At 50.9% G+C, this 27,687-nt stretch overlaps 1 protein-coding gene and 1 long non-coding RNA gene across 3 annotated transcripts in view; one reads left to right on the top strand and one right to left on the bottom strand.

Moving 5' to 3' along the window:
- The window catches only part of CRMP1 (collapsin response mediator protein 1), a 62,354-nt gene extending 35,052 nt beyond the window's left edge, over window positions 1-27,302 (bottom strand). Inside the window, exons 1-2 of one of the 2 annotated variants that reach the window (XM_055589076.1) lie at window positions 26,922-27,302; window positions 3,678-3,766 (exon numbers count right to left, since the gene is read on the bottom strand). In XM_055589076.1, coding sequence (XP_055445051.1) covers window positions 3,678-3,766; window positions 26,922-27,302 — 470 coding nt within the window. Of the gene's footprint in view, window positions 1-3,677; window positions 3,767-22,736; window positions 22,986-26,921 lie in introns of those variants that run through there. The other variant, XM_055589077.1, reaches the window with a different exon arrangement.
- On the top strand, window positions 16,672-18,410 carry LOC129658097 (uncharacterized). Its single transcript, XR_008717266.1, has 3 exons — window positions 16,672-16,819; window positions 17,028-17,171; window positions 18,114-18,410. It is a non-coding gene; the product is annotated as an uncharacterized LOC129658097 (long non-coding RNA).
- Window positions 27,303-27,687: the final 385 nt, after the last annotated feature.

Here is a 27,687-nt window from a genome sequence, read left to right as displayed (position 1 = left end):
TCTCAGACATCCGGCCCCCAGAACTGGAAAAAACAAGTATCTGATGTTTAAACCTCCCCATCTGTGCACTCTTACATCAGCCCCGGCAAACTGATACAGACATGCAATCCTCATAGAAAACAGTTGTGAGCACTGGCCTCAGGAAAGCTGCTTAACCATCAGGCATTAGCACCATAAAACCTAGAGGGAGTCACATCGAGGGTGGCAGGGCTTTTCTAGATAGACTGACCAGCCCTTCCATTCCCCATGTGCTTGCTGCCTGCAAATGTCCTCGAGAAGTGGGGCAAATTCCAAAAGTTGGGGAAGGAGGAAGAAGAGCCTAAGAATCTCAAAGCCTTGCCCCTGCGGCATCTATCGGCTGTGTCTTGTATGTTGGAACCAGAGTCAGGAGATGTATCTAGGGGCCAGTGGAGGGATGGGGTTGGGGGTGGGTGGAGAAAGACCAGGACAGACTCAACAGCCTCCATGGCCAGCGCCCACCAGAGACCACAAGCAATGGTTATTTAAAACAGAAATCCAGGGGCTTCCCTGGTGACTCAGTAGTAAAGAACCCGCCTGCCAATGCAGGAGGCAAGAGTTTGATCCCTGATCCGGGAAGATCCCACGTGCCACGGAGCAGCTAAGCCCGTGCAGCACAGCTATTGGGCCTGTGCCCTCGTGCCCAGGAGCCCAACTACTGAGCCCTCATGCCGCAAGCACCAAAACCTAGCACCCTAGGGCCCGTGCTCCACAAAAGAAGCCACCGCAGTGAGAAGCCCACACAATGAAACCAAGAGTAGCCCTTGCTCGCCACAACTAGAGAAAAGCCTAGGTAGCAATGAAGACCCAACACAGTTAAAAGTGCATAAATAAATAAAAATTTTTCAAAAAGAAATCCAGTTGTGCTGAACGGTTGGGATTTGGCCCCAACATTAGTTTCTCTAAGTTATCTAAAAACATCAGTAATGAAGACGCAGGAAAATGTTGCTTCAGTGACCACAAACGTCAGGCGCCAGAGTCCACACACAGGAGTAGAAGCAGAAGCTCCTTGATCTTCTGGACTCCTGGGCTGGCTGCTTGGGGCACAGAGGTGACCGGGCTCTATGTGGGGGGTCTTCCAACAGAAGTGGAGCATCACAGTTTGCCCTGAAAATGGAAACGGTTCTAGTCCAAGCACAGTGCCAAGGCCACAGTAAGCCCCAGGAAATGTCAGCATCTCTGCCAATTTCACCAGCACAACAACCGCAGCTGCTGCTGCTTCTAATCACCAACCCTCCTCCCTCTAGAATTCCCATCATCATGCAGAGAATCCTGCCGGGTCCGGTCTCCCCACTGCCCATCTCCAAGATCATGGACGATGCCAGGAGCTGAAGGGAAGGGGGTTCAGGGAAGTCACCCCCAAGCCTTATAACAAGAGCCGTGAACTGCTCTTGTGCACTGACCATGGAAGACTTTTCTAAGCCCTTTATGGAAGGTCTCATTCACGTTCACACTAGCTGTTAAAGACGACAGGGTGACGTTCAGAATGTGTACCACTCACAAAGGAACAGGCACAGCCCAATCAGAACGAACATGCAGACAGACACCTCGGCACAGCCTTCCAGTGGGAACCAGCGGAGCCACACCCGAGCCTGATCCTGGTCTGTGTGACTTGGCTGCCACACCGCAGCGTCAACAAGGCCTACCCTTCAGGGCCATTCTAACCAGGCAGATCATCGCCTTTTTACAAACCCTCTCTCATCTCTTGCCAACAACTTGTGAGGGAGGAAGTGTTCACATTTTACAAAAGAGGAAAACGGAACTCAGAGAGGGGTGGTAACTTGTCCAAGGCCACCCAGCGAGCCAGTGTTGGGTCTGGATTCAAGCTCAGTGTCCCCCAGTCTACTATCAGACTCTGCCTACCAAGCTCAGATGCCTTCCTTCTTCCCTTCCACAGAAGCAGCAGGTTCTCTCCAAACTGGGATTAAACTAAACAGGACACCCAATCAGCCCCCACGAATTAGGAGGAGGACTCCCTGAATGGTTCTCAGTGACAATGTGGATGGAAGGAAAGAAAAGAAAGGAAGGAACTGGGAGAAGCAGGCACCGGTGCCCAGCCAGCATCATCCTCACCACCGTTCAGAAAAAAAGTCCTCAGCCATCAGCATCTGATTCTCCAATGCTCAGCAAATTGGATGGAGCCCTCGATGAATCATAACAAATGTTGCACAAACATAGCTGAATGGCTTTTAGTAACACTTGGTGAATGGCCGCAAGATGAAAGGATTCTTGGGGTTTAATCAGAGTGAAGAGAAATAACAGCCTCCTCGTGACAGGCGGTTCCTTGGGCTCTCCTCACTTCCACACCTCCTTCTCAACCAGCAGGGACCTGGGCCCCACACGACCATCTGAGACTCTGTAAGGCGTTCAGACATAGTCACTTGCTCTGCTTAGTAAGGCAGGAAAGGCACCTCCAGTGCTTAAAAAGCTTTACAGCAACAGGGTTAAAAGTAAAAGGCGTCTTCCATGAAGAGTTGATGAATCTTAGATTTACAGACACTGCTTATTTCCTGAATACCCTGGGTGACCTCACACAAACAGCAAGCACTTAATAACTGCAGCCCAACCTATGAGCATGGGCTCCATCTGCTCACATCCTGGACTGCAAGTCTTCCAACCTCCAACTGCACATGGCGGGTGGGAATAGTGGTTCCATGAAAGGGTTCTCCATGTAACTATGTCCTTCACGCTCAGGACCCCAGAGGCCTCACATAAGTGGGGAGCTCAATGCGGAGTAGTTGTGCCTCACCTAAGCCGCAGTGACTCAGAAACCTCACTTTACAATGCATCCCACCACACTCCACCCCACCCCACCATCCTTTCTGGTTCCAGGCTATACCGCGGCTGAGACTGAGGTCCCCACCTTCTGATGTCTAGATTTGTATGTTACACTTGCTTTATCAACACTCTGGGGTCCCATCCATCCCTGGCACAGTGCTAGGCCCTATGGGATGGCAGGCAGTAAGACAAGATCTCTCACCAGCGGCAAGGGCATTGGTGGAGGTGGTGAGGGGGAGGTGGGCACATTCAGCACAGAGGAACAGTCTGGGTTCTGGAAGGCTTCCTGGAAGAGGAGCCACACGAGCTGGGCCGGTAGGACAAACAGGAGCTGGGAGGCAGGGGCATGACATGAGGATGGGGGAGGGGCAAGGCATTTCAGATGGAGGATTTATGGATGCAAGTCTCCCAGGGGAGAACTGTTTGGAGGCCAAACATGCCTCCTTCTCTCCTGGCCCCCTCCACCCAATTCCAGAAACTGCGGGCATGTAGGGGAAAAAAGCTATGAATCTAGTCAGGTGTGCTAGGCTGGAATTGGGCCCTTGCCCCTAACTCATTCTGCAACGTGCAGCAGCCACTTGCCCCCAGGGGCCCACCACCTGCCAAGAACAGAAGAAGGGCCGGTGTGTGTGCCTCACAGCCTCTGTGGGCCTCACGGCCTGTGTGAGCACCATGGCAGGGAGCCTGTGTCGTCATGGGCTGCTCAGCAAACACCATCCCCTTTTCCACCCATGGTTTGCGCCTCCCCACATGTCTCCATCCCTGGGAGTCACAAGAACCAGCACAGTTATTCTGGGGCAGAATGCCAGCCTTCTACTTCCTCTAAGGGCTGGGCAGCTTAGGAGACGGGCTTCTTTAAAAGGTGTGTTTGGTCCACCCACTTTATGAGTCCATCTTCCAGGTAGACGTCGGCATAGAAGGACTGGTCATCGTTGATGATGCGTCCACCCTTGATGAGAAGTCGGTCACTCTGAAAAGCCAAGCAAAGTAGTAAATGTCATTATAGAAAAGCCAAGAAATGCTTTTTTCTAACTTTCAGCATAAAATTTTCAACTCTTCTAAAGTAAAGAAATAGTCTTAAAAAGCCCCCTGCTAGCCTTCATCCAGATTCTTTAAAGACTTCATCCTTCTCCTTTCACCTCTTTCCCCCCTTAAACACTGGCTTTGTATTCACTGAGATACTTTAAAGCAAATCTCAAACATGATATCATTTCACCCATAAATGCTTTACTACATAATCTGTTAGGCAATTAAAAAAAAAAACAACTAAGATCCGTTACCCCAACAAACCCAGTCATCATCAATTCCTTCAGCTCAGTTAATAACCAGACCATGTTCAATTTTACTTGATTATCTCAAAAATGTCCTTTTACACTGGGGTATTGTGAAGAGGAATCCACCCGAAGTCCCCAGAGCACATCCAGCCCACAATTCTCTGCAGTCCACTGAAATTTGTACCATCTCCTCCTCTTTTTAAATGTCATTCATTTGTGGAAGAAACTGGGTCATTTGTAAATAGAACAAGAATTTCTTCAGGCATTATTATTGAAATCAACAAAATTCAATTTAAAGACATTTTCAAACAAGTGAAATGGCCCAAAAAAAAAAAAAAAAGTGGCATTCCCCAGGAAAAACACCACCAATCAGTGTTCTGATGTTTTTTTCCCGATTTCCCTCTACTTCCGTACTTGTGACCCTAGCGCACCTAGTCATTCATTCACCCCTGCACCCATCAGATACTAGCCCAGGAGCCTGGAAGAACAGGAGAAGAATGAGCTCTTGTGGAGCTGGTGAGGGATGGACAGAGGTTTAACAAATCTGGGAGTATGTTGAGTTCAAAAAAGGAGAATTATAGGGGTTGCCCATCATGGGCACATAGCAAAAGGGCTGCTGACCTTATTGGGGAGTCAGATAAGGCAAGCTCAGATCTAGAAAATAATTCTAGATAAGCTGGACCAAAGGGTGAGGAAGAAGGCCAGTAGGGTGAGTGCTAAGTGCCTGGGCAGAAAGAACTGACGTGCCAAGGCCCAGAGGCAGCAAAGAATACAGCCAATTCTAGGAGCTGGAAAGAACACACGGTTGTGTCCTTTCTGCATTTTACCATAAGCCTGTCTCAAGTTATTTCATTTAAGGGGTTATAAAATATTTCATTTTATGGATACACAATAGACTGTTAATTACTCCCCCATGGTTCTTTTCAATGTTTCACAATGATACATATTTCTACAAGGAACATCTTTGTGTATAAAGCTTTTCTTTTAATTTGGACTGTCTGTTAAGCTAAATTCTCAGAAATTTAACAACTGAGTCAAGAAGTATAAACCATGCTTGCATCCCTTGATAAATATAACTAGACTGCTTTTCAAAAGTACCTCTCCAATTTGCCATTCTGAGACCACCAAAACACCCTTGGTTGTCATTAATATTTGTTAACTTGCACTTCTTGGAGGTTGAGAACTTTTTCTGCCACATGCCCATTTACTGTTTGTGTTACCTCCTAGCTGGAGATGTGGTGATGGACAAAGCACAGCCTCTGCCCTTAAGCCCCACCCCTTGGGTAGGAAGCCAACTGTTACTGTTATGCTGCTGCTGCTAAGTCGCTTCAGTCGTGTCCGACTCTGTGCGACCCCATAGACGGCAGCCCACCAGGCTCCCCCCGTCCCTGGGATTCTCCAGGCAAGAACTCTGGAGTGGGTTGCCATTTCCTTCTCCGATGCATGAAAGTGAAAAGTGAAAGTCAAGTCGTTCAGTCGTGTCCGACCCTCAGCGACCCCAAGGACTGCAGCCTACCAGGCTCCTCCATCCATGGGATTCTCCAGGCAAGAGTACTGGAGTGGGGTGCCATTGCCTTCTCCGTTACAGTAAACAGTAACAATTCAGAGTAGCCACCTCAGAGGGAGGGTCTTACATGTGTTCCTCTGAAAACTGAGCCTGAGATGACAATTTTAGAGGCAAGCAGTGATTCTAGGAGGTGATTCCAGGAAGTGGAGTAAGGGAGGCAGACATGGAAATCCAATACAAGGTACCCATTGATCCAGCTAACACAGGGTACCCAGTGAGTAACTGGGGCTAGATCCCACCAGGGCCCCCTGAGGAACCCTCTATAGATATAGACTGCACCTCATGTGGGTCCCAGTGGTCCCACAGCACTGACCACGAGAGGAAGGCAGAGGATGCTGCATAAGCTTAGAAAAGAAGGTTGTCACCCAAACTAAGGAATCAGCAAATGGAATGCATGCATGCATGCGCACTCAGTCATGTCCAGCCCTTCCCAATCCCATGGTCTGCAGCCGCCAGGCTCCTCTGTTCATGGAATTCTCCAGGCAAGAATACTGGAGGGGGCTTGCCATTTCCTACCACAGGGGATCTTCCTGACTCAGGGATCAAATCCACATCTCCTGCATCTCCTGCTAGTGGGTTCTTGACCACTAGTGCCGTCTGGGGCTTCCCAGGGGGCTCAGTGTTAAAAGACAAGCACGGGACACAACTCAGTGACTAAACAAACAACAAACTAAGGAATCAAAAAAGGCTTGCTGAGCAGAAACAGAGCCTACAGCCTGCTACTCAGAACCCTCCAGTGGGTTCTTGCATCAGTATGCTTCCTTCAGAGTGAGTGCTAAGTTAGTGAGACCCTACTTAATCTGGACTCCTACTACGTAGGCGAAATTCACTCTCTCACTTGCACCAGGCAGCTCTCTGCTCAGTGTCACCTGAGGGTCCCCCCCCTTGGCTGGCTTGTTTGGGACACCTTACATCACGGTCTTGTCTGCAGACCCCTCGCCTCTTAGCCACTTTATGTTTACACAGTTCTTAACACAGTACATCTGACATAGTCTACATTTATGTGTGTTTATAAATGTGCCTTGTCGCACTGACATCAGAGGTGTGTTCCCCCGCTGGCTCCATCAGGTACCACTCACAGGGAACCAGCTGCACTCGCGTTACTGTGGAAGGAGGGCAGTGCCTACAGCTGTCCCTGCAGTTCCCTCAGAGACTTGATTCCATGAGGGCAGAGATTTCACCTGTTTTCTTCACTACTGGGTCTCCAATACTTTGGGCACAGCCTGGCAGGACAGATGAATGGATGAACACCTGAACTAATTCTCGAAGGATAACTGCATAAAGATGGAGAGAAACGGCATCGTGGCCATGAGACAAAGAACCAAGGGCCAAGGAAACCAAGGAAGAGACATATGTCCTGTTCTCCAGGAAGGGGGTCTCTGGAGGAAAGGGCTTCAAGCTCAGTCACCCCCAGGTCCAACCACCTGCCTCTTATCTTTAAGACAGAAGCCAGGACCAAAGGAAAGAGCCCTGAGCACTGCATATCCAGAGGCAGAGACATTGCTGTGCAGTTTTCTTGGGCACTAGAAAGCAGAGAAATGTGAGTCATTGGCAGCTGGCGCCTGGTTTCTGAAACACGGTGTCCCCTGGGCAGCCATGTGCCTTGTCACATTTAATAAAGGGCTTTTCAGGCTAATCCTGAAAGGTGGTATTTAATGCACTGTGCCCAGAAGATCAGCCCCACCCAGCTCTGCTCTTCCTAGAATCAGATGTTCAAATCCCCACCCCGCCCCCCAGCTACCAGCAGATACCATGTGTAGCTACCATCAGGGTACTGGCTCTTGCTGTTCTCAGGGGCCAGCCTATTTCTAAAAACAATAAGCTCACAGCAGAAGGCGAGAGCTGATGTGACTTCTTTTTTCTTCCTTCAAATGACTAGCGTGCTTGCCTTTCAATTGACACTTTCAAAAGTATGTTCTTTGGAACTCTAGCCCAGCGGGGTTTTAATAGATGTTGATCCAAAAGGGGATTCCCAGGTGCAGTGAGTTTAGAAAATTCTGGGTTAAAGAGATGTAGAGATCGTTTTTATGTCAGGAATTCCCAGATCCTTTACTGCCGATGTGTAATGTGAATATTCAAGAGGGGAACTGAGTTGATCTTTTCCAAATTTAGACCCTTCTCATTCTGTGGGACACTTGACAAGGATATTTTTTCTCAAAAGACATCTCAGGAAATGTGCTTCATGGCTGCAGTGCTCTCCATGCCTGTTTGTGCTGAATGGTTCTCAGGGAATGTGTGGTCCCATTGACCTTGGATGGAAATGGAGCTTGAGATGGGCTGACCTCCCAAATTCATAAAATCAACATGGGTGGAGATTAGACTCAAGGTTTCCTAATTTCCTGTCCAGCGTTCACTCCATCAAACACACTTCTGTCCCGTTTTTAAACATGTTCACCCATCTGGGGGCTTCCCTAGTGGCTCAGCAGTAGAGAATCCGCCTGCAATGCAGGAGTTGCAGGAGATGCAGGTTTGGCTCCTGGAAGAAGGCATGGCAACCTGCTCCAGTATTCCTGCCCGCAGAACCCCACAGACAGAGGTGTCTAGTGGGCTACAAAGAGGGTCGCAAAGAGACATGACTAATGTGACTTAGCACACACCCACATGGTAGAAGCCATAACCACCCGTAATCAGATGCAATTTAGAAAGAACCTGAGGATCTAGCTCTCTAGGACTCGCTTTCTTCATGCAGGAAGTGTGAGTGAAAAACTCTATGACACATAATTTTGAAGAACTTAATAAAAATCACACATTTAAAAGAAAAATACCAATACCCTGCCTCTCCCAGGATTACAAGGAGCAAACAGTCAGCAGATATAAACAGTGACAAACTCTGTACAAGACTCACTGTTTTAAATACCTTGAAAGAAAATGAAATACCTCCTTAAAAATTCAACAGAAATCTAACAGCAAGGGTATGTCAGAGACTGCCCACTTCTTCCTGGGTGACAGCAGTAACCCAAAGAGACTTACACTCATCATGGCTCACGGCCTTGGATCAGTGTTGTGTAAGAACAAAACGTTCCGAGTCAGACAGATGCAGCTTCCAATCCCTGCTCATTTGCTATCCATGTGACTTAACCTGTCTGAGCCTCAGTTTCTTCATCTATAAAATGGGGATAATTGTCCCTGCCTCACAGGGCTGAGGGATAACCCCATGGGGTACGTATATAAAATGCTTTGCCCAGACCTGCCACTGGTGAATACTCAGCAGAGTTATACATTGTTTATTCTTTGCCATTTTCTGTAGCAGAAATTACACTCAATAAATATTTGCTTAAGAAAAGAGTGCATGCAGCTAAAAAAAAAAAATCTTGCCCTTAAGGAATTCTCAGGCCAGTGGGAGAGACTGAATCATAACCAGACCTTTGCACTCCAGTGTGGGAAGGGCTTGGACAGAGGGGTGGTGGGAGCAGAGAAGGCCTCCACTCCAGCCCTTCCAGGAGAACCGTGCTTATTCTGAGCTTGAAGAGTGAGTAGGAATTAGCCATGTGGCAGAGGACAGAGATGAAGAAGGGAATGGCAATCCACTCCAGTATTCTTGCTTGGAGAAGCCCATGGATGGAGGATCCTGGCAGGCTGCAGTCCGTGGGGTTGCAGAAAGTCAGACACGACTGAGCACCTAACACAGACAGAGGAGATGATAGAGGGAGGCAATGGCAGGGACAGGCATGGATTAGGGGGTGCCAAGAGTGCTCGGGGTCTGTCAGTGGTTTCCTCTGGCTGAAGTATGACCACAGGGTGAGGAAGCTGGAGAGGCAAGCAGGTGCTGGCTCACAGGGGCTCAAGCACCACAAGCAAACGCGAGGCTGGGCTGGTCACGATGGTAATGACGATAATGAAAAGGCTTTCACCAAGGAGGAATTCAAGCCCACCAAAGTTTCTGAACTGAGACTGCCCAAACTGGGCAGAAGTGGGAGAAGAGAAACTGATCAACTGCACAGCTTCCTTCAAGCTGGGATTTCTTAGTAAGGGTATGCCTCAGCCATTTTTACAAATTGTATCACAGATCTTGACTTTTGACCTAGAAATTCAGTGCTGGGAATCTGTCCTCAGGATAATATCCCAAACAGGGTCAAAGAATTATCCACAAAGAGGTAAATCAAAATGAGTGACAAGATACCACACCACTAGTGGCTAGCACTCAGCTACTAAAATATCCCCCAGGAATTTTTATTTATTTATTCATGGCTGTATGGGTCTCCGCTGATATGCACAAGCTTTCTCTGGTTGTGGTGAACGGGGGCTACTTCTCTTGTTGCAGAGCACGGGCTCTGGGGGCGTGCAGGCTTCAGTAGTTGCGGTGCATGGGCTTCGCTGTCCTGCAGTAAGTGAGATCATAGATTCCCAGACCAGGGATTGAACCCGTGTCCTCTGCACCGGCAGGCAGACTCTTAACCACTGGACCACTACAGAAGTCCCTCCCCAGGGATTTTAAAGGATAAACCACAGTGCTAGACAATAAAATGTTAGGTGGAAAAGCAAAATACCAAACTCTCTACATGGTAGATCTTTCTGGTAGTATGACTCCATCCAGTGCAGGCTTTGGGGTGCTGCCCCGTGTCCCCACTGCCCCTTGTGCACCCCTCCCCCACAATGCTCATCACACTTCATGGTCACTGGTCACGTGCCCATCTCCTGCTGGGCTGGATACCCCTCCATTCCCAGAAGAGCTCTGTGTGACTCATCTCCAAATCCCCAGAGACCATGCAGGGCCCTTACAAAGTTTTTAGCAAATGTTTGCTGAGTGGGAGGGGAGGAGGTGACAGTCAGGAAGGAAGGAGAAGAAAGAGTGTTTGAAAAGACAAAGGGCATGGGGAGAGAAAGGAAGAGTGAGATAAAGGAGTGATAAAGAGGGAAGGAAAATGAATGAAAGAGGGAAGAAGGAAAGGGAGGAAGCATGGGAAGAAATAATGAAGAAAGGACAGAGTAGACTGACAGATCAGAAATCTCTCTTTTATTTTAACATTCCCTGAAGTCTAACCCTGCTGCCTGGGAACAGGAGCTTGCTTAGTGCAAATCCTGTTTAATACAGGACAGGTTGTTCAATATAGGTGGGGCCCGCCTGCACCTTGGTGCTGGGCAGTCATCACATGTCCATACCAAACATCGTGGGGAGCAGAAGAGCAGCACAGAGAACGGAAGGCTTTCTTCTCCAAACCCAACACTAATCTCCCTTCCAGCCCCAACTGTGAGGAGAGAGTAGGTGTTGGCAGGATGCCTTTGCTCTCTTCAGAACATCAAGTACCATGTTGAATGCCACTTACAAAAATTAGCCTTTATAGTTTCTGATATTTCTACCCACACAACAGCAAAATAAACAACCATCAGTTAGGAGGGGAGGTCTGGATCACACTGCATCTTGTGTATCACTGTCCTGAGGAAAGCATGAAGCCTCCCTGAATTCTGTTCTCCTTTCTGCATGGTGGGAATAAAGTCTGTCATTTCCAAAGTAAAGTTAGAGGAACAGAAAACTCACTAAGGTCTGGGGAGCTTTAGAAGAAAAACAAGGTTCCATTCTCATCAAACCAACAACTTACCCCAAAGTCACTAGTTTAGCAACCTTGGCTGCTATCTGGAAAACATTAGAGACTGAAAGTTGCTACGACAGAGACAGAGAAAGGCAGTGACTATTTCATCAAGGACAGGATGTTTGAGCTGGGTTCTGAAATATGAGATGCTCATGAAGTTGGAGGAGGGCATGGCAAACCACTCCAGTATTTTTGCCTGGAGAATCCCTTGGACCTAGAAGCTTGGCAGGCTACAGTCCATAAGGTCGCAAAGAATTGGACATAACTGAAGTGACTTAACACACACACACATACACAGACATGAAGCAGAAAAGTGGAGAAGAAGTGGAAGATTCCAGCAAAATAAATAGTATACACACGGACACAGTTCTGAAGTTTTCAGGTTCCATGAAGTAAATAAGGACTGGAAAGCAGTACTGTATGCTGTCCATGGTCCTGAAACACCACTAGGCACCTGGAAACAGATTTCCTGAAACCCTGTGATGAATTGTGGTTTCCCTGGAAGCTCAGATGACAAACAACTTGCCTCCAATGCTGGAAACCCAGGTTCTATTCCTGGGTCTGGAAGATCCTCTGGAGAAGGAAATGGCAATCCACTCCAGTATTCTTGCCTGGAGAATTCCATGGACAGAGGAGCCTGGTGGGCTACAGTCCATGGGGTCACAAAGAGTCAGACACGACTAAGCAACTAACACTTTCACTTTTTGATGCTGAAGATCTGGCTCCCTCCTACCTCACCCATCCATGGAGTTCTTCACTGCTTTTCTTTCTTAAATCACGGCATATCTGTAATCTTTATATTCCCACAGATCAAAAACAATCATGGATTATGCGTCACATTGTATGTAATAGCTGGTTTCAAGTACATCTCACTGAGTGCCACCGTTTCAATACTTTGTTGTTCAGTCTTGAAGTCACGTTTGACTCTTTGCAACCCCATGGACAGCAGCAGGTCAGGCTCCTCTGTCTTTCACGATCTCCCAGAGTTTACTCAAATTCATGTCTATTGAGTTGGTAATGCTATATAACCATCTCATCTTGCCCTCTTCTTTTGCCTTCCATCTTGCCCAGCATCAGGGTCTTTTCCAATGAGTCAGCTCTTAGCATCAAGTGGCCAAAGTATAGGAGCTTCAGCTTCAGCATCAGTCCTTCCAATGAATATTCAGGATTGATTTCCTTTAGGATTGACTGGTTTGATCTCCTTGCTGTCCAAGGGACTCTCAAGAGTCTTCTTTAGTATCACAATTCAAAGGCATCAATTCTATGCTCAGCCTTTTTTTGGTCCAACTCTCACATCATTACATGAATACTGGAAAAACTATAGCTTTGACTATATGGACTTTTGTTGGCAAACTGGTGACTCTGCTTTTTAATACACTGCCTAGGTTTATCATAGCTTCCCTTCCAAGGAGCAAGTCTTTTAACTTTGTCAGTTAAAAGAGTGAGTGAGTGCCAAAAATAGGGCTACTGCCTTAATACAAAGAGGGCAACTCCATCCACTTACAGGCTGTAAGTGTGTAGAGATTTTGATCAGGCTGCCTGATCTATCAGTGGGAAGGGGCTCAGAGTAAATAAATGACAAATTACTCCTTGAAAGATGAAGAAACTCTTTGTGTCTGAAGGGCAAGCACAAGAACAAGTCTCAAAAAGGTAAGGGACATGCTTGTCCATGCATTGAGTGCAGGTAGAATTGCTTTCTCATGAGGCAAGGAAATGTCAAGGTGAGTTCTGAAAGGTCTTAGCCTTTTAAACTCTACAAGCCACTGACTGACATTAAGTCACTGACTCACGCTTGCAACTCAAACATTCAATTAGACAGGCAGCTACGCACTCCACTCATGCAAGTACAACTCAAAACATGGCACCAGAGCCGAGATAACGCTGCAAATCCACTGGGATTCCAATCCTAGTGCTTTTGTCAAGATTTTCAATTGCCAGATCTAGTTTATGGGACAGGAATTTATGTTATTAACAAATACCTCAGACATTCTTGACGGAAACCTTCTGTGGTAGACTGGGTTATTTCTTTCACGTTCCTTCCTGCCCTCCCACCCTTGCCATGCTCCAGCATGGGTGCAAGGCTCTCCCAGTCACACCGACTGTGGGTGTGCCTGCATGACTTGCTTTGACCGACAGACTGAGAGTGGATGTGAGTGCACCAATCTGAGCAGAAGCTTCAAGAGACGGGTGGGTTTCTTTGAGAGTTCATCCTCCACCTGAAAACTGCAGGACCCAAGGAATGATGCCTCCTTCAGTCTGAGTCCCAGATTGGGATGCTGTGAGGAGCACACCTGATTCAAACAGAAACCTGAAGACAAGTCTAGCTGAGTCCAGCTAAGCCTCTGCCACCCACAGACCTGAGAACAGACAACTCTTGTTGTAAGCCACAGAATTATGGGGTTGTTTGTTAGGCAGTATTATTGTATCAAAGTGAACTGATACACCATCCAAAACTTGCACCAGGAGCCACAGCCCCAGTAGCTGCTGTCTGATTTTCTAGCTCAAATACTTTATAAACCCATGACTCTGTTCCTACCCCAAATGACCAGATCCCTCTTTCTTCTAGGCTCCCCTCACAGTTGTCCCAACCAGCCTCCCTGCAGTAGCAAGAGCAACCTACAGTGCAGCTGCATGCTCTTATTAATTCACAAAAAACATCTGCCTTTGGTTTTCCCTCAGGGGACAGCCTGTCAGCCAGCAGCCCTTTGCCACACTTTCCAGGAAAGCAACCCTGGAAGTGGCAACAGGCCTGAGACTGAATGTAATGAACATACATTTGTTCTCCACCTGCATGGGGAGAGGACACAGCAGCATCACCCTCCTTCATGAATCAGAAATATAGGTGGTCTCCAGGGGCTGCAGGATCTTCTGTGAGCTCAGGCCCATTTCCATGGCAACTGCAATTTTAACAGCGAGATCTCAAGCTCCACTGTACCTAACAGACATTCAGCAAATACTCCCTAATGAACTGAATATCTGGTTTTAAAATAACATAGCTCTGTCATGACCCCAGGAACAGGCAAGGTCTTCAGACTTCCTACAGAAGGGATAGGCCAGACAAATCTGGATGTATGTGGAGACCCATTTCTGCACTTCCTTGTCTCTGCTTTTTATCTTATATAAAGCAATCTAGACAGAAATCCTTTGCCTTCAAGAAAACTACATTCCTGAGTACATACAAAGGACCAGTTGCACTACACGGATTTTCATTTCTCATTCATTTTTTTTTCCTGTTTTTAATTCTGAAGTCACATTAAGAAGCAGGTATTATTGCTACAAATAAGCAAACTCAGAGAAGTGATATAATCAGCTCAAGGTCACCCAGCCAGGAGATAGTGGAGGCAGATTTGAACCTAGTGCCACTGGGTACCTACCAAGTGACAACCCAATGTCCTGTGATAGTTACCCCAGTGTTCTTAGTTAAGATGCCTGCGCCTCAGTTTCCTCCTTTGAAGAATGGGAATAAGCAAGAATAGATCATACATATCAAGCCCATTCCCAACGTCATGCATCTCACCGGCCCTTCTGATAGGATTGCTGTGAATGTGGCCAAAAGGGGGTAGGCAGATTAAAGCCTCTGAAACTTGGAAAGGGCTCTCCAGTGGTAAGACAGGAAATTCAGAGCCCTATTCACCTAATAAAGATGTCCTGGGTGGCACAGTGGTAAAGAATCTGCCTGAAATGTGGGAGACGCAAGAGATGCAGGTTCGATTCCTGGTTCAGGAAGATCCCCTGGAGGAGGAAACGGCAACCCACTTCAGTAGTCTAACTGGGAAAATGCCATGGACGGAGGAGCCTGGTGGCCTACAGCATCACAAAGAGTCAGACATGACTAAGCAACTGAGCGCGCATGCATTCACCTAACAATTACTGACAACGCCTCCTGTGAGTCAGATGCTTCCACACTTACTATCTCATTTAATGCTCATTTAACAAGGAAGCGGTGTTGCCTGCTGGCTAAGGACTTGGTGGGTAGAGGCCAGAATGCCTGAGTTCTAAGCGGGCCCCACACTTATTACCCTTGTTCCTTAGACACGTTTACCTCTCTGTACTTCAGTGTTCTATCTATAAGGCAGAGAGTGGTTTTGAAAAAGTAAATGAATTGATGTGTAGACAGAGCTTAGTGTCTGATATATAAAGTCCTTGCAACCCAGGGAACTAAATCTCATTCAAACACCCAGTTCCGTTTTCAGCTTCTCTCTATAACCTCTCACACCCGAAACCCAACATCTATTCCAGAAGTATCCTTGTACCTACCTGCTGATGTCCACCTCCCACTGCACCTGCCCCAGGTCAGCCCTCTTCCCTGTCTCCCTGCTGCCTGCCTTGTCCCCTCCCAAAACAGCCAGTGACCTTTCTGAAACACAAATGCAACCATGTCGTGTGTGTGCTTAGTCATTCAGCCGTGTCCGACTCTTGGGACCCCACAGACTGTAGCCTGCCAGGCTCCTCTGTTCATGGGACTGACCATGGTGTGCCTCTCCTTAAACCTTTCTCCAGCTCAGACTCACATGTAGGATAAAGTAAGCCTCCAAGGCTCTTCCTGGTCTGACTCCTGCCCTCTCCCAGCATTGCACCATATTTGTCTCTTCACACTATAGTCTGGTTATCTAAGTCCTCCCAGGTGGCGCTAATGGTAAAGAACCCTCCTGCCAATGTAGATAGATGTAAGAGACACGGGTTTGATCTCTGGGTCAGGAAGATCCCCTGGAGAAGGGCGTGGCAACCCACTCCAGTATTCTTGCCTGGAGAATTCCATGGACAGAGGAGCCTGGCAGGCTACAGTGCATAGGGTCGCATAGAGTCGGACGCGACTGAAGCAGTCGGATGCGACTGAAGCAGTTTAGCGCTGCATTGCACTCTGGCTCTCTAAGCTGCACTTTCACAGCCCTGTGCCTTTGTCTACGGCATCTGCTACCTGGACTTCCTGCCACATCTGCTCTTCCCGTTGATTTCCAGCTCACCTTGTCAGACACAGCACTCTGCCTCCAGGAACATGTGTCCACCTCTTGGAGTTCCTATGGCATAGGGCTTGCACTCCTTAGTAGCATCATTTCACAACTTCATCTTTTGGCTCATTTTTGTTTATTTCACCCATGAGACTGTGAGATCCTTCACCCCAGAGACTACAGCTTACTCCTATACAAGTTGTTAGCTGGGTGACCTGTGGTAAGAACTTAATCTCTGTGTTCCAGTTTTTGTTTTTGTTTTTTTTTTTTTTCCTGTTAGTGGAGCTAATCAAAGTACCCAACTCACAGGATTACTTAAGTAAAAGCTCTCGACACACTAAATACTGGCCTATAAAGCCCAATGCCTTATGCTGAATGTTCTGTGTGTTTCTGAGGAAGCAGGAAAACCTTCCAGTGCTTTTATCAGCTTCTCAAAGGAGTCTGACCCTAGAAAGTACTTAAACCAGTTTGCATGTGTGCTAAGCCACTTCAGCTGTGTCCGACTTTGCAACCCTACAGACTGCAGCCCACCAGGCTCCTCTGTCCATGGAATTCTCCAGGCAAGAATACTGGAGTGGGTTGCCATTCCCTTCTCCAGGGGATCTTCCCAACCCAGGGATTGAATCTGCATCCCTTATGTCTCCTGCATTGGCAGGCGCGTTCTTTACAATAGCACCACCTGGGAAGCCCAAATCAGTTTAAAAGGTGCCCAATAACTAAAGTTTTATTTTGATTCCCTTTTGTTCTCCATGCTCAGAAATAAAGAACAGCAAAAAGAAAAAAGGAGGGGGGGAGAGGGGAAAAGGGAAAGAAAAATCCAAATATTGTACTTAGAAATTGCACTAAAGAACTGGGGATTTTTTGAAAAACAGAAGGTCCTAGGCAACTGAGAAATATCTTCCCGATTCTCCAGGAGTATCAGTGTGAAAGAGGAAGGCATCTGTGAAAACTTTTGAGGGCAAAAGGTAGACTCTCTACATATGAGACTTTCCAACAACAGAGCTGTCCAGGAGTAAGCAGGCTGCTGTGCAAAGTGGTGACCTCCCTGCTACTGGAGGTAAGCAAGGAGAGGGTACTTAAAACTCCTACACTAGAGGGGAGGCTGGGGGTGGGGGAGAAGCAATGGACGCTCTTTGCTGCTGCCTCAAATGTATAAACACAGAGAAATTTACAAAATTTAAAAGCTTCTTCTCAACCTTGATGCTGTATAAATCGAATATTTGCCTAGGACTGAATCCCTAAGGTTCTATGAATACGGTCTGATATTAATATAAAGTACATGCGTGCATGCCAAGCTGCATCAGTTATGTCCAAGTCTTTATGACCACATAGACTGCAGCACACCAGGCCTCCCTTTGCTACATAGAGAAATTAAGTGACTTACCAAAATTACACAGCAAGTAAGCAGAACAGCTAGGATTCAAACGCAGAGAGTTTGACTTCAGAGTCCACATTCTTCCATTCTGGCTTTATCACCATCCTCCCAGCTCAAGAACTTCTAGAGGTTTCCTATTACCCTCAGAATAAAGTCAGAATTTCCTATACTTGGAGCTGAATTATCTACTCCAACTCTGTAAAGAAAAGGGATCCGAGGCCCAGAGAAGAACTGACTTGTCCAAGATCAAACATCCCATTTGCATTTGAGCCAGACTTAGAACCCAAGGGCTATTTCCTTCACTTTGAACGCATTCTGCCTGACTTCTAAAGCCCTGTAGAATTCTCTTGCTCCCCAGCCATTCAAATTTATTTCAAGTTCCTCATCCTCAGATTCAGCTATGTAAAATCCTCACTCTGCTGACCACATTCAATCTCCAGCCCAGGTCTTGTCCATGCTATTCCACCTGCCTTGCATGCTTTTCTTATGTCTCCACCAATCAAACCCCTCAACACCTAGCTCATGCCATCCCCCAAGACCCCAGAGACCAACTCCAATCGCTTCTGGCAAAAGCTGAGCCCTCCCTTCTCTGAACACCTCTAACACCTGTGCTCTATTCCACAGATTACCCTCTGGTCCTTCTTCAGTCATCCCAGGCATGTGCAATTTTTCATTTAGCTGGAAAGGTCAAGATCATGAAATATGTGTTTCTAACCACCCATTGCATCTTGCACAATTCAAGGAACAGAAAAGATCTGCAGTTAACAGTGGCTGATTACCTGTCATTCTGTATCTTCATCTCCTGTGTTGGGGGGAGGGAACTGTCATCTGTTAGTCACTCACAATGTGCATTCACAAACGTTATATTATGTGTTTTCATGTACTCAGTCTTGGCCAAGTCCGTCATAATAAAACACAGGCGCTCAGGTCTAAGTGTGTTCGGTTATGTTACAGAAGATGTCACAACGCAGTATCACTTGCATGCTCTCTGATACACTTTTTAAGAATCTAATTTAAAATAATTTTACCCCAAGAATATGGCCAACTACTCCTTGTCTGATCATGAGCTTGAGCAAGCTGAGACTGTCTGCTTCTCTGCCCCAGATGACAGAAGCCCCGATTCAGAACCAGATGTCCGCTAGTACTCCTCTTGTGGGCCAGATCACTGGCAGGTTTGGTCTCTGCTCTTCCTTGAGTCTCAGTCCTGCTATTTTACTTCCCTCCGATTTCACTAGATGCATGACAAATCCCTGTAGGCATCTCAAATTCTTTGCATAAAAAGGCACCAGTATAAACCACATAGTTAAAGGTAGGCTGAACACCATCTTTGGGAAGAAACAAGCTTTTGGCACATCATTTGGTAATTGAGTCTGATGTTTTTTTTATTTAATGAGCACTTTCTTCCCTGCTCATCTCATCTTGAATGTTTGACTTAACACACACACACACAAAGTTCTCAATCAGACGGTGACTATTTTAGCAAGCAGACCAGACTATCTACTCTTCCCTGCTTGAATGGACCTCTTCATTTCTTCACAGACCACCGAAGAAGCTTTTAAGACTCTGTAATCTCAGTTTACTCTTTGAGAAACAGGTTGCCTTCCTCAAAAAACCCAGTTAAAGATCACACAAATCCTTTTTTTTTTTTTAATCCTTTTGAATGCCATAATTGTCTGCAAAAATCACAAATGGTCAGTACACATGAAGTCTTATTCGTAATAATAATAATTCTTGAACCATCTCAGTGGACACTCCTGCCTCCCCTTTGGTGGCTCCATGGGGACACAGTGCATCTGCAGGGCCACCAGCCTTTGTTCGTTCAGAGCCACGCCCAGGATGCCCTACTCACTTAACCACCCAAGTGGGCATCAAAAATCCCCTTTAAATTAATCCCACCTGCGCCATTAATTTTTTAAAAAGCCACACGTGAAAGGGAGCTTTATTAATATTTTAAACAATCCTTGGGGGCTGAAGCCAAGTGTTTCGATTTTTTTTTTTTTCCCTCTTCTCTATCAGGCTACTCTAGTATCTCAGAAAAAAGCGGAGGCGAAGAATAGAGGAAAAGATACCGGAGTCAAGATGAGTAGAAGAGGGCTTCTGTGACGCAGCTGCCTTTGTCCCCACTGTGTCCTGTCTGGGGTGTCCCTTCTCTTCCTCTGCTCACATCCTCTCTCCTATCTCTGATTTCACTGCCAAAGCTGCGACCTTATCCCTTTTGTTCAGACGAATGAACTGAGGCTCAAGGGGGCACAGAGACCCAACATCAAGGGGGCTTAAGGATGTATCTTGGTCCTTTTGACAGCACCCCCCCGCCTTGGTCTCTCCACAGGCCACACACACACCATGGCTCCCAAAAACATCTTACCTGTCTCCAAGGTTTGCTCTAATTGCACAGAGAAGCCACACTTGGATGCAGAGGTCGGGCTCCGCAATGCTGACTTCCCTTCAGTTTCTCCAAGGAGTCACCCTCTTTGGCCTCAGGGCTTCCCCTGACTCTCAGAGAATCCCCTCCCTCCTCCCTAACTCCCTCCCCTTCCCAGAACTGGGTATCGCTGTGGTGGTCCCCTCAAGCCTCCTGTATTTCCCTTATAACAACCCCCTCCATACACACACACACTTTGTTACCATTTCAGGCTGAAATGTCGGTCTTTACTAAATTCTGGGAAGGTGAAGGACACGCCCATCTTACGTCCACTTTCCTTAGCACACAGAAGGTGCATGGAACAGACCAGATCCTATTATTATTATTATTAACCTAGGAACTGAGTACTATTGAACAGGTTAAGGGAGCAGTAAGTGAAAAGCCACAGTGCCCGTCCACTCTTACGCATTATCAACCAAAGGTTCTCAAGAAGCTGTGGGCCCTACAAAGGAGCTCCATCCAAGTCCATTCTCTTTGGCTTCTCCTCTTAAACCACACACCTTTCTAGCTGGAGTGGACTATATGCTCAGTGGCTCAGTCGTGTCTGACTCCTTGTGACCCAGTGGACTGCAGCCTGCTAGGCTCCTCTGTCCACGGAATTTCCCAGGCAAGAATACTGGAGGGGGTTGCCATGTCCTACTCCAGGAGTGGACTATGTGGACTACATCAAACACAAATGCCTTGTCAAGGGCCACTTTTCCAGGAACTAAGGATCATTTTCAGCATCTCTCCTTCCCATGCTACTGGAACTGCCAGAGCCACTCTATCTGATTCTCTTTGACACACAGGTTGACTGCCTGCTTTGCACAAAGGACTAAAGAAGCAGGATCAGCCAGAAGTTCTGAAGCCTTTACCATGTGCCCACCAAACACTAAGCCCTTTGCCAGGGTCCTCTTGAATGAATGCTCCAGGGTCCTGTGAAATGGCCAGGGCTTGGCGCACTTTGGATAGCAGAGCCCCAAGGCTCAGAAAGGAGGCAGAGCAGGGCTGAACACCCAGATCCATCTGGTATAAAAGCTGGGCCAGTTCAGCTCCACTCCAGAGGGCCACAGCCAGCAGGCAGGGAGACTACCGCAGTTGTGTAGACAGAGCCACACAACTCCAGAGGCACTGCTCCCATAGACCCACCTCAAAGACCATCTTGCTAAACTTCCTTCGTGGAAACTGGGTTCCAGTACAGGTTACAGATCTGCTGTGGTCCACAGCCACAATGGTACCCAGGCCTCCGAACTCATCAACCACTGCATCACCTCCATCTCCTGCCTCAGATCCCTTGAGGGCACTGTCAGAGCCCAGAAGCTGGGACTGGCTCCTACAAATATTCCACACGTTCCTCCCACACTGCCTGGCCCCAAGGCAACCACATCCCCCCTGTGGATTCTTAGCCAGCTACAGCGTTAAGGGATTGGTCACGTATGCCTCTGTGTCTCAGAGGGCAGGGATTAGGGATGGCTAAGAGGTGGCCCCCATCTTCAGGGGTCTCATCTCTGGATGTGACTCAGCAAAGGTCGGCTGACAAGATCTGAAGCTGGGCCAAGGAGGAGTTTTCTAAGGGAAGACTCAGTCCAGAGTTGGGCAGGAGGCAGGGCTCTTCTGGAGAAGCAAGGGGGCCAGCCCCCTCCCAATCTTCCTCTCAATTGCGCCCCAGTGCCCCAGTCTCTGAGAGCTTTAGGTGGACAATGCCTCCTTCAGAAGGCTTATTGAGAAGATTCAATAAAACAAGATCCACAATACACTGGGCAGATAAGTGGGTAACATCAGTTCCTTTCCCCTTACCCAATGTGGCCCTCTCCAAGGTGCTTTGGGGCCATCCCTGAGCTTTTATCCCTTCTGGATAAAGGAGGATGCTAGGTTTCCTGGCTCAAACCTCAAGCATCTTCTCGAGGATTCCATGGAGATGGAATTCCAGCAGGCCATCTATCTGGCTGCTCAGATACCAGCCCCCCAAGGCCCACGGTTTTCTCCAGCACCCGAGGTCCACATCCCTCAGGAACAGTGTGGTTCAGCTCTAAGGCCCGGCAGGCAAGGAGGATGGAGGCCAGGTCTCCCGGCCCCGCTGTGCCCTCAGCTCCCCACCCTGAGACAAAGCCGAAAGACCTGGGATCCTTTGTTTCCGGCCACACCCTGGGACCCAGAGGACGGCTCAGCCCCCACCGCCATTCCTAACCCCCGCACCCCAGTGTTAACCCTTTCAGGGCCACAGCCCCCAACCCCCCAGAGTCTCTCCATTAGGTTATTTTTAGCTGCCGTGAGGACTGGGAGGGGCTCCTCCATCATGGCGCTTGTCTCCAGGTCCAGACTTCCACTCCACCGGTCTGGGCGGGAAGTGGGGGCCAATAGTCGACCCTTTCCCCTCCTTAGCAGGCAAGCAACGCTGCCGCGAGAGGCCAGAGCTGGACGGTGCAAAGCCCACACTCTATCCCCGCGCTGGAGTTTCAGCTCCAGGACAAGGAAGGAGGGGGTTCGGACCCCCGCGCCCCTCCCTCTTTTGTTCAGCTCCGCGTCCTCTCAGTCCGCGCCATCCTCTGGCACATCCCGTGGCGAAGGGGGCGGGGGGCGGTGGCCGCGGGGGAGGCGGCTGCAAGCCCGCGGGGAGAGGGACCCGAGGCTCCAGCCCCGCCCCGCCATGCGGGGCTCCCCCTCCCCCCCATTGTCCCCAAAGGCGTGGGGGGAGGGGGCTCCAGAGCCGAGCCCGGCCCCGCCCCACCCGCCGCGCCGCAGGAAGCCTGGCCGGCCGCCCCTGCGGACCCCGGCCGATCCTCGGCGGCGCCCACCCACCACTGCACCGAGACCGGCGGGGCTCGGGGGGCGGGGGCCCGGCTTACCGTGATGTGCGGGATGCTCTTCTTGCCCTGGTAAGACATGGCCCCCCTCCCCACCTCTGGCGCCCTCGGCCCGGCCGGGGGACTTTGTGGGGCTGGCTTTCGCTCGGTGCGGCTGTCTCTCGGTCCCGCTTCCCGCGGGCGCGGCGACAAAGGCCCCGGCCAAGTGATGAGAGGCACGGAGCTCGGCTGCCCGCGGCTGCTCGGCCCGCTCGCCCGCCGCCGCCGCTCCGGCTGCCAGCACCGCCCGGCTCCGCGAGGAGGGCGGGACGAGGGCGGGAGGAGGGGGCTGCAGACAGACAGCTCCTCCCGGCGGCGCGGAGCCGAGCCCGATTCGCCCCTCTCGCCTCGAACCAGGAAGCGCTTCCCTTCCGATCACCCCTTTCCCCGCACTCCGCCCCCCGCCCCCCAACCAACCAGCCCCGCCGACCCCCGCCCCGCGCACACGCCCTCGGCTGGGCCCCGGCCTCGCTCTCGCGATTGGGTAGGTCTGGTTTTTTCAGGGCTCTTTTGAAAGCCAGAGATGGACTTCGGATGCGCAGGCGGAGACCGTGGGCAGCGCCACAGGTGTGTTAGGGTTAGGGTTAGGGGGCCGGGGCGGGGAGCTCCCGGAACATCTGTGTGGGGGACGGAATGTGGGCCGGATGCCCAGAACCCCCCACCCCTCCCTCGGCTGCTGGAGTGTTTTGAGGATACGGTCCAGAAACCTCCCACCTTTGACCTCTCATTCCACAGCCTCCGTTTGTCTGCTGCGCCACTCGCTGCACAGCTCAAGCATATATCCAGCCCCAAGTCCAAGCCTTTATTCAAACTGTGCCCTCTCTCGGAATATCTTACCTCCTCTACCAGACTCATCTCTAATGGCTTTTCCATGAAGCTTTTCTCTGCCACCCCTCCCACCCCAATTACTGAACCCGTCTCTCCGGGGACCCTGCAGAAGCAGGGACCCCCAAAGACAAGGCCCTAATTAGTGGCTGACCTGCTCTACCGTTTGCAGCCCACCCCCCCCCCTCACATCACACAGCCCCCTGCCATTGGGGCCACCGGGTCATCCCCAGAGCCTGTCTACCAGACTGATTGCTGATTTCAGAGCCAAACCATTGTCTCTAAGATCCCCGCAGCCCTCCGGGGCAGGCTAGGGGTCAGGCGGGGGAGAAGGAAGTCCTGGTTCCCAGTGGAGAGTGAACACCAACCCCAGCACCCATAGGTCCAGATGGTGCTTTGGGGAAGAGGTGAGAAGCAGGCTTGGACATGGCTTGATATACTTGACGAAAGAAAAAGGAGAGCCCTAGCAAGCCCCCATAACACTAGACAGGTGCCCCAAATCTCCAGGCAGATTAAAATGCCAACCTTGTCACTTTCGGCCTGCAAAACTCAAATCTCGGGCACAGGCTCTGTTAAAAGACCCCATCTTGTATACGTCAAGCTGCCACCCAGAGGAAGGGTGTACTAGGCCTGCTAAAGCCCTTCCCCCGCCAACCCCCGACCTCTCAGGTTAGGGCCTGAAGCCCTTACCTCCATCACCACTTGGGAGCCAGTCCTCCAGTCCAGGACGGAGACCAGAGTTGCCTGAGCCTTAAAATGAAGATGGGATGTTTACAAAAGAGAAACAGTTTAGTATTCCAGGAACACTAGGCCATAAGCTTCCCATTTCACAGGTGGGAAATTGAGGTAAAATATCTCTCGGATATAAAGCATGTTAGCTGCAGCAGAGCAGTATCTGGAAGCCAGGTTCTGGCATACCTAGTCTAGAGGTCATTTCTCCTACATTCATTCATTCAGCCTCGGCTCTGAGCTGGGTCCTAAATTCTTGGTGCTAACCGGAAATTGGGGTCTCCCTCCCCCCCACTCTATATTCCCTTCCTTGGCGTTGCTAAGTGCTAGGTTCCACAAACCAGGGAATCCCCAGGGCTCAGTCTGGGCAGGGTAGCTCCAGGGGTGGGGTCGAGAACTCGGGGGAGGGGCGCGGGTTCGCTATTGGCCAAACAGACCACAGCTCCGAGTGGACTTCCCGGGTACAAAGCGCCGCATTCGCTCAGCCTTGGGCCTTGGCAGACGCTGCGCCTGCGCCACCGAAACCCCTCCTCCCTCCCCAGGAAAGAGGTTTATGGGTTGGGGGAGGGCCCGGGTACCCTCTGCAACGCGCAGGAGCAGCGAGGCCCGCCGGCTACGGGACCCGAACCCCGTAGCCGCTCGGCCCGCGGAGAGTAAAATGCTCCCCCAAGGGAGACCAAGAGCCCCTTGGCTTCACGGTCCCGAACCTCGAGTGCTTCTGGGGTCCCTGGCGCGCCCGAGGCGCTGCCTTTTGTCCAGAAACCATGGAGAAAGGGGAGCGGGCTAGAGCGGGAGAGGAAGGAGCAGTGGAAGAGGAAGCGACCAGCGTCCCCAAGGGCCGAGGCGCGGCTGCAGAGCCGTCCGGGGCCGAGCCCAGGGCCGATGCTGGCGTTGGTGACATTGACCGCAGCTCCTGATGGACGCTCTTCCACAGCTCTCGGCTGTGCACAAAGCTCTCTGGCCTCCCTGATACTCCACCACGCCATGAGGGAGGCTGGGAGATGCCACCCCCATTTCATAGATGAAGAAGCTGAGGCTCAAGAGGACGCACAGCCCTGACTGGAAACCACGGTTCTCCCGTATTGGCCCCAGCTTCTAGGTCCGCGGCCCCCGAAGCCTCCCTCTCGGGCTCTTAATCCTGGATCGCAAGTGAGGTCGGACAGCAGGGAAGGAGGTGGGGAGGGAGAGATAGAAAAGGGATACGGACAAGGAGACCGGACCTTCTCGATATCTCCGTTCCTTGCCCCCCTCCCGCCCCCACTCCCGCGCACTGTAGACCTTCCGCGAGGCGCCAGATTCAGGACCACGGAGAGTTCCCGAGCTCCCCGGACAGAAAACCGGGGGTGTGAGGATGGGGGCTGGAGGAGACCCACTATTGGGTCGGAGCAGCCACAGGTCGGCCCAGCCCCCATTCTTCCACGACCCCCCTCACCCAGATTTCCGTCCAGATCAAACTGTGGCTCCCTCACTGTATGCCTCTCATAACATTTAAGGGGAGAAGGGTTCATAAAAATGATGATAATGATAAAACTCATAATACACGACGAATGTTTATTGAATGCTCGCTACCTGGCATCATAACTGATTTAATTTTCACAGTGAGTCTGTCGCGCCCACCGTGGCCAGGGGTGGGGCGAGAGTGCCAAATAGGGACCCCAGCACCCATAGTGGCCTGGGACCTGGGCAGTGCTCAGACATGGAGTTCTGGGGTGAGGCGATGGCTCTCCGGCCGTCGGGTGCTCCAGTTTCCGTTCTCCAAGCACCTGACCATATATATCCCACAGCTGGGTCGTCTATCCATCCATCTTCCCTCAGTGGCTCTGGTGACCACCAACTAAAGGGAGATGAGCCTTAGGGCCCAATGTCTGGCGTTCCCTCTCCCTGATGTTTCCCCCGCTTTCACGAGGAGAAAAATCTCCAAGTCTACTGACCCCGGTTCAAATCCCTGCTCTGTCTCCAACTTGCTCTGTGAAGCGAGCACCCTGGCGTCGTGCGGGACTCAGAAACATTCTCTGAAGGTGTCGGGTGATTGCGGCTCGCGGTTTTCAGGTCTATCTGCCCGACGATCTCAATCTTTAACCAAATCCTTCCCACCAGAAAACACAGAGGGAGCACTCAAGAAAGGCTTAAGCTTTAAGCCGTGTAACCAGAGGCATTTCATTAAATCTCTCCCGGCGCTAGTGACATAGGAGGTGCTCTATAATTCCTCATGAGTGAGTGAATAAATGAAGGGATGAATGCGGAACCGAGCTACTCGTCTTCTTAAAGCAGAGAATGGGGACCTTTGGATGAAATTAACCCCAGAGGGCCCTCTGCCCTCTAAGGGACCATGTGGCGGCTTTAGCCAACTTACTTCCCTTCTCAGAACCTTTCTGCAGAGGAGGAGCAGGGGACTGGATCTCGAAAGACCCTCTGGAGTCTCTTGGACTATGCTGGCCAACCCTGACCGACTGGCCAAACCTCTCCAAACCTGCTGTACGATAGAGTGGGGGAGGGGCCTTGGGCGCTCTCCCAAGCCCGGAGGGCAGCGGCCCCTAGCACTCCGGCCCCCGGGCACTGCCTCCTGGCGGCCCCACGCCCCGCGCCCCTAGGGCCCCGCCCCCTCCGTCCGGCCCACGCGCGCCCCGAGGGTACCTGGCCATTGTCCCGGCCGAGTGGCAGGTCGCGGGGCGCGGGGCAGCGGATGCGCAGCGCGGGAGGTCTGTCGTCGCGCTCGCCCGGCGAGCTGACGGCCGAGCCCGAGGGCTCGCTCACGTCGCTGGCCGTGTCCTCGCTGCCGCCGGGCCCCGGCAGGCCGACCGCATCAAGCCGGCCAGCACTGCGCGGCGTGCGCGCCGAGCCGCGGCGGCCCACGCTGTACGCGTCGAAGTCGATGGTCTTATTCTCGTAGGCGCCCTCCACCGCGGCGAACATGCCGCCGTACTTCTGGCGCGGGGTTTGCGCCGCGCTGCCCGGCCGCGCCAGGTACACGGGCAGGTCATCCTCCGTGTTCCACGCGCGCCGCCGGTCCGCCATACCGGTCCAAGGCCGGCTGCCCGACCGCGCCCCCACCCTCCCGCCCGCCCGCCCGCGGCCCTGGCCACCGCCGTGCGCCGCGCTCCGCGCTCGGTGCGGGCCCGCAGCTGCCCAGGCGCGACTGCGGCCCGGGCAGGGGCGGGCCGGGGCGGGGCCGGGGCGGGGCTGGGGCGGGGCCTCCGGGCGGCTGTCGAAGAGCACCGCGGCCGGCTACAAAGGACCGGGAGGCGGGGACCGCGGCGAGGGCGTGGAGGGACCGTGACGTGCCCTCGCCGCAGCGCCGAGGGCGGGCAGCCCAACCGCAGTGCCCTCGCCGCACCCCGACTCCCCGCCCCCAGGCCGACCGCAGGGCGCGAGGAGAGCGAGGGGTGCGAACCTCGGGCAC

Source organism: Bubalus kerabau, chromosome 7 (assembly GCF_029407905.1).
Source record: "Bubalus kerabau isolate K-KA32 ecotype Philippines breed swamp buffalo chromosome 7, PCC_UOA_SB_1v2, whole genome shotgun sequence".
NCBI classification, from domain to species: domain Eukaryota; kingdom Metazoa; phylum Chordata; class Mammalia; order Artiodactyla; family Bovidae; genus Bubalus; species Bubalus kerabau.
This window is presented reverse-complemented; position numbering and strand designations above follow the sequence as displayed.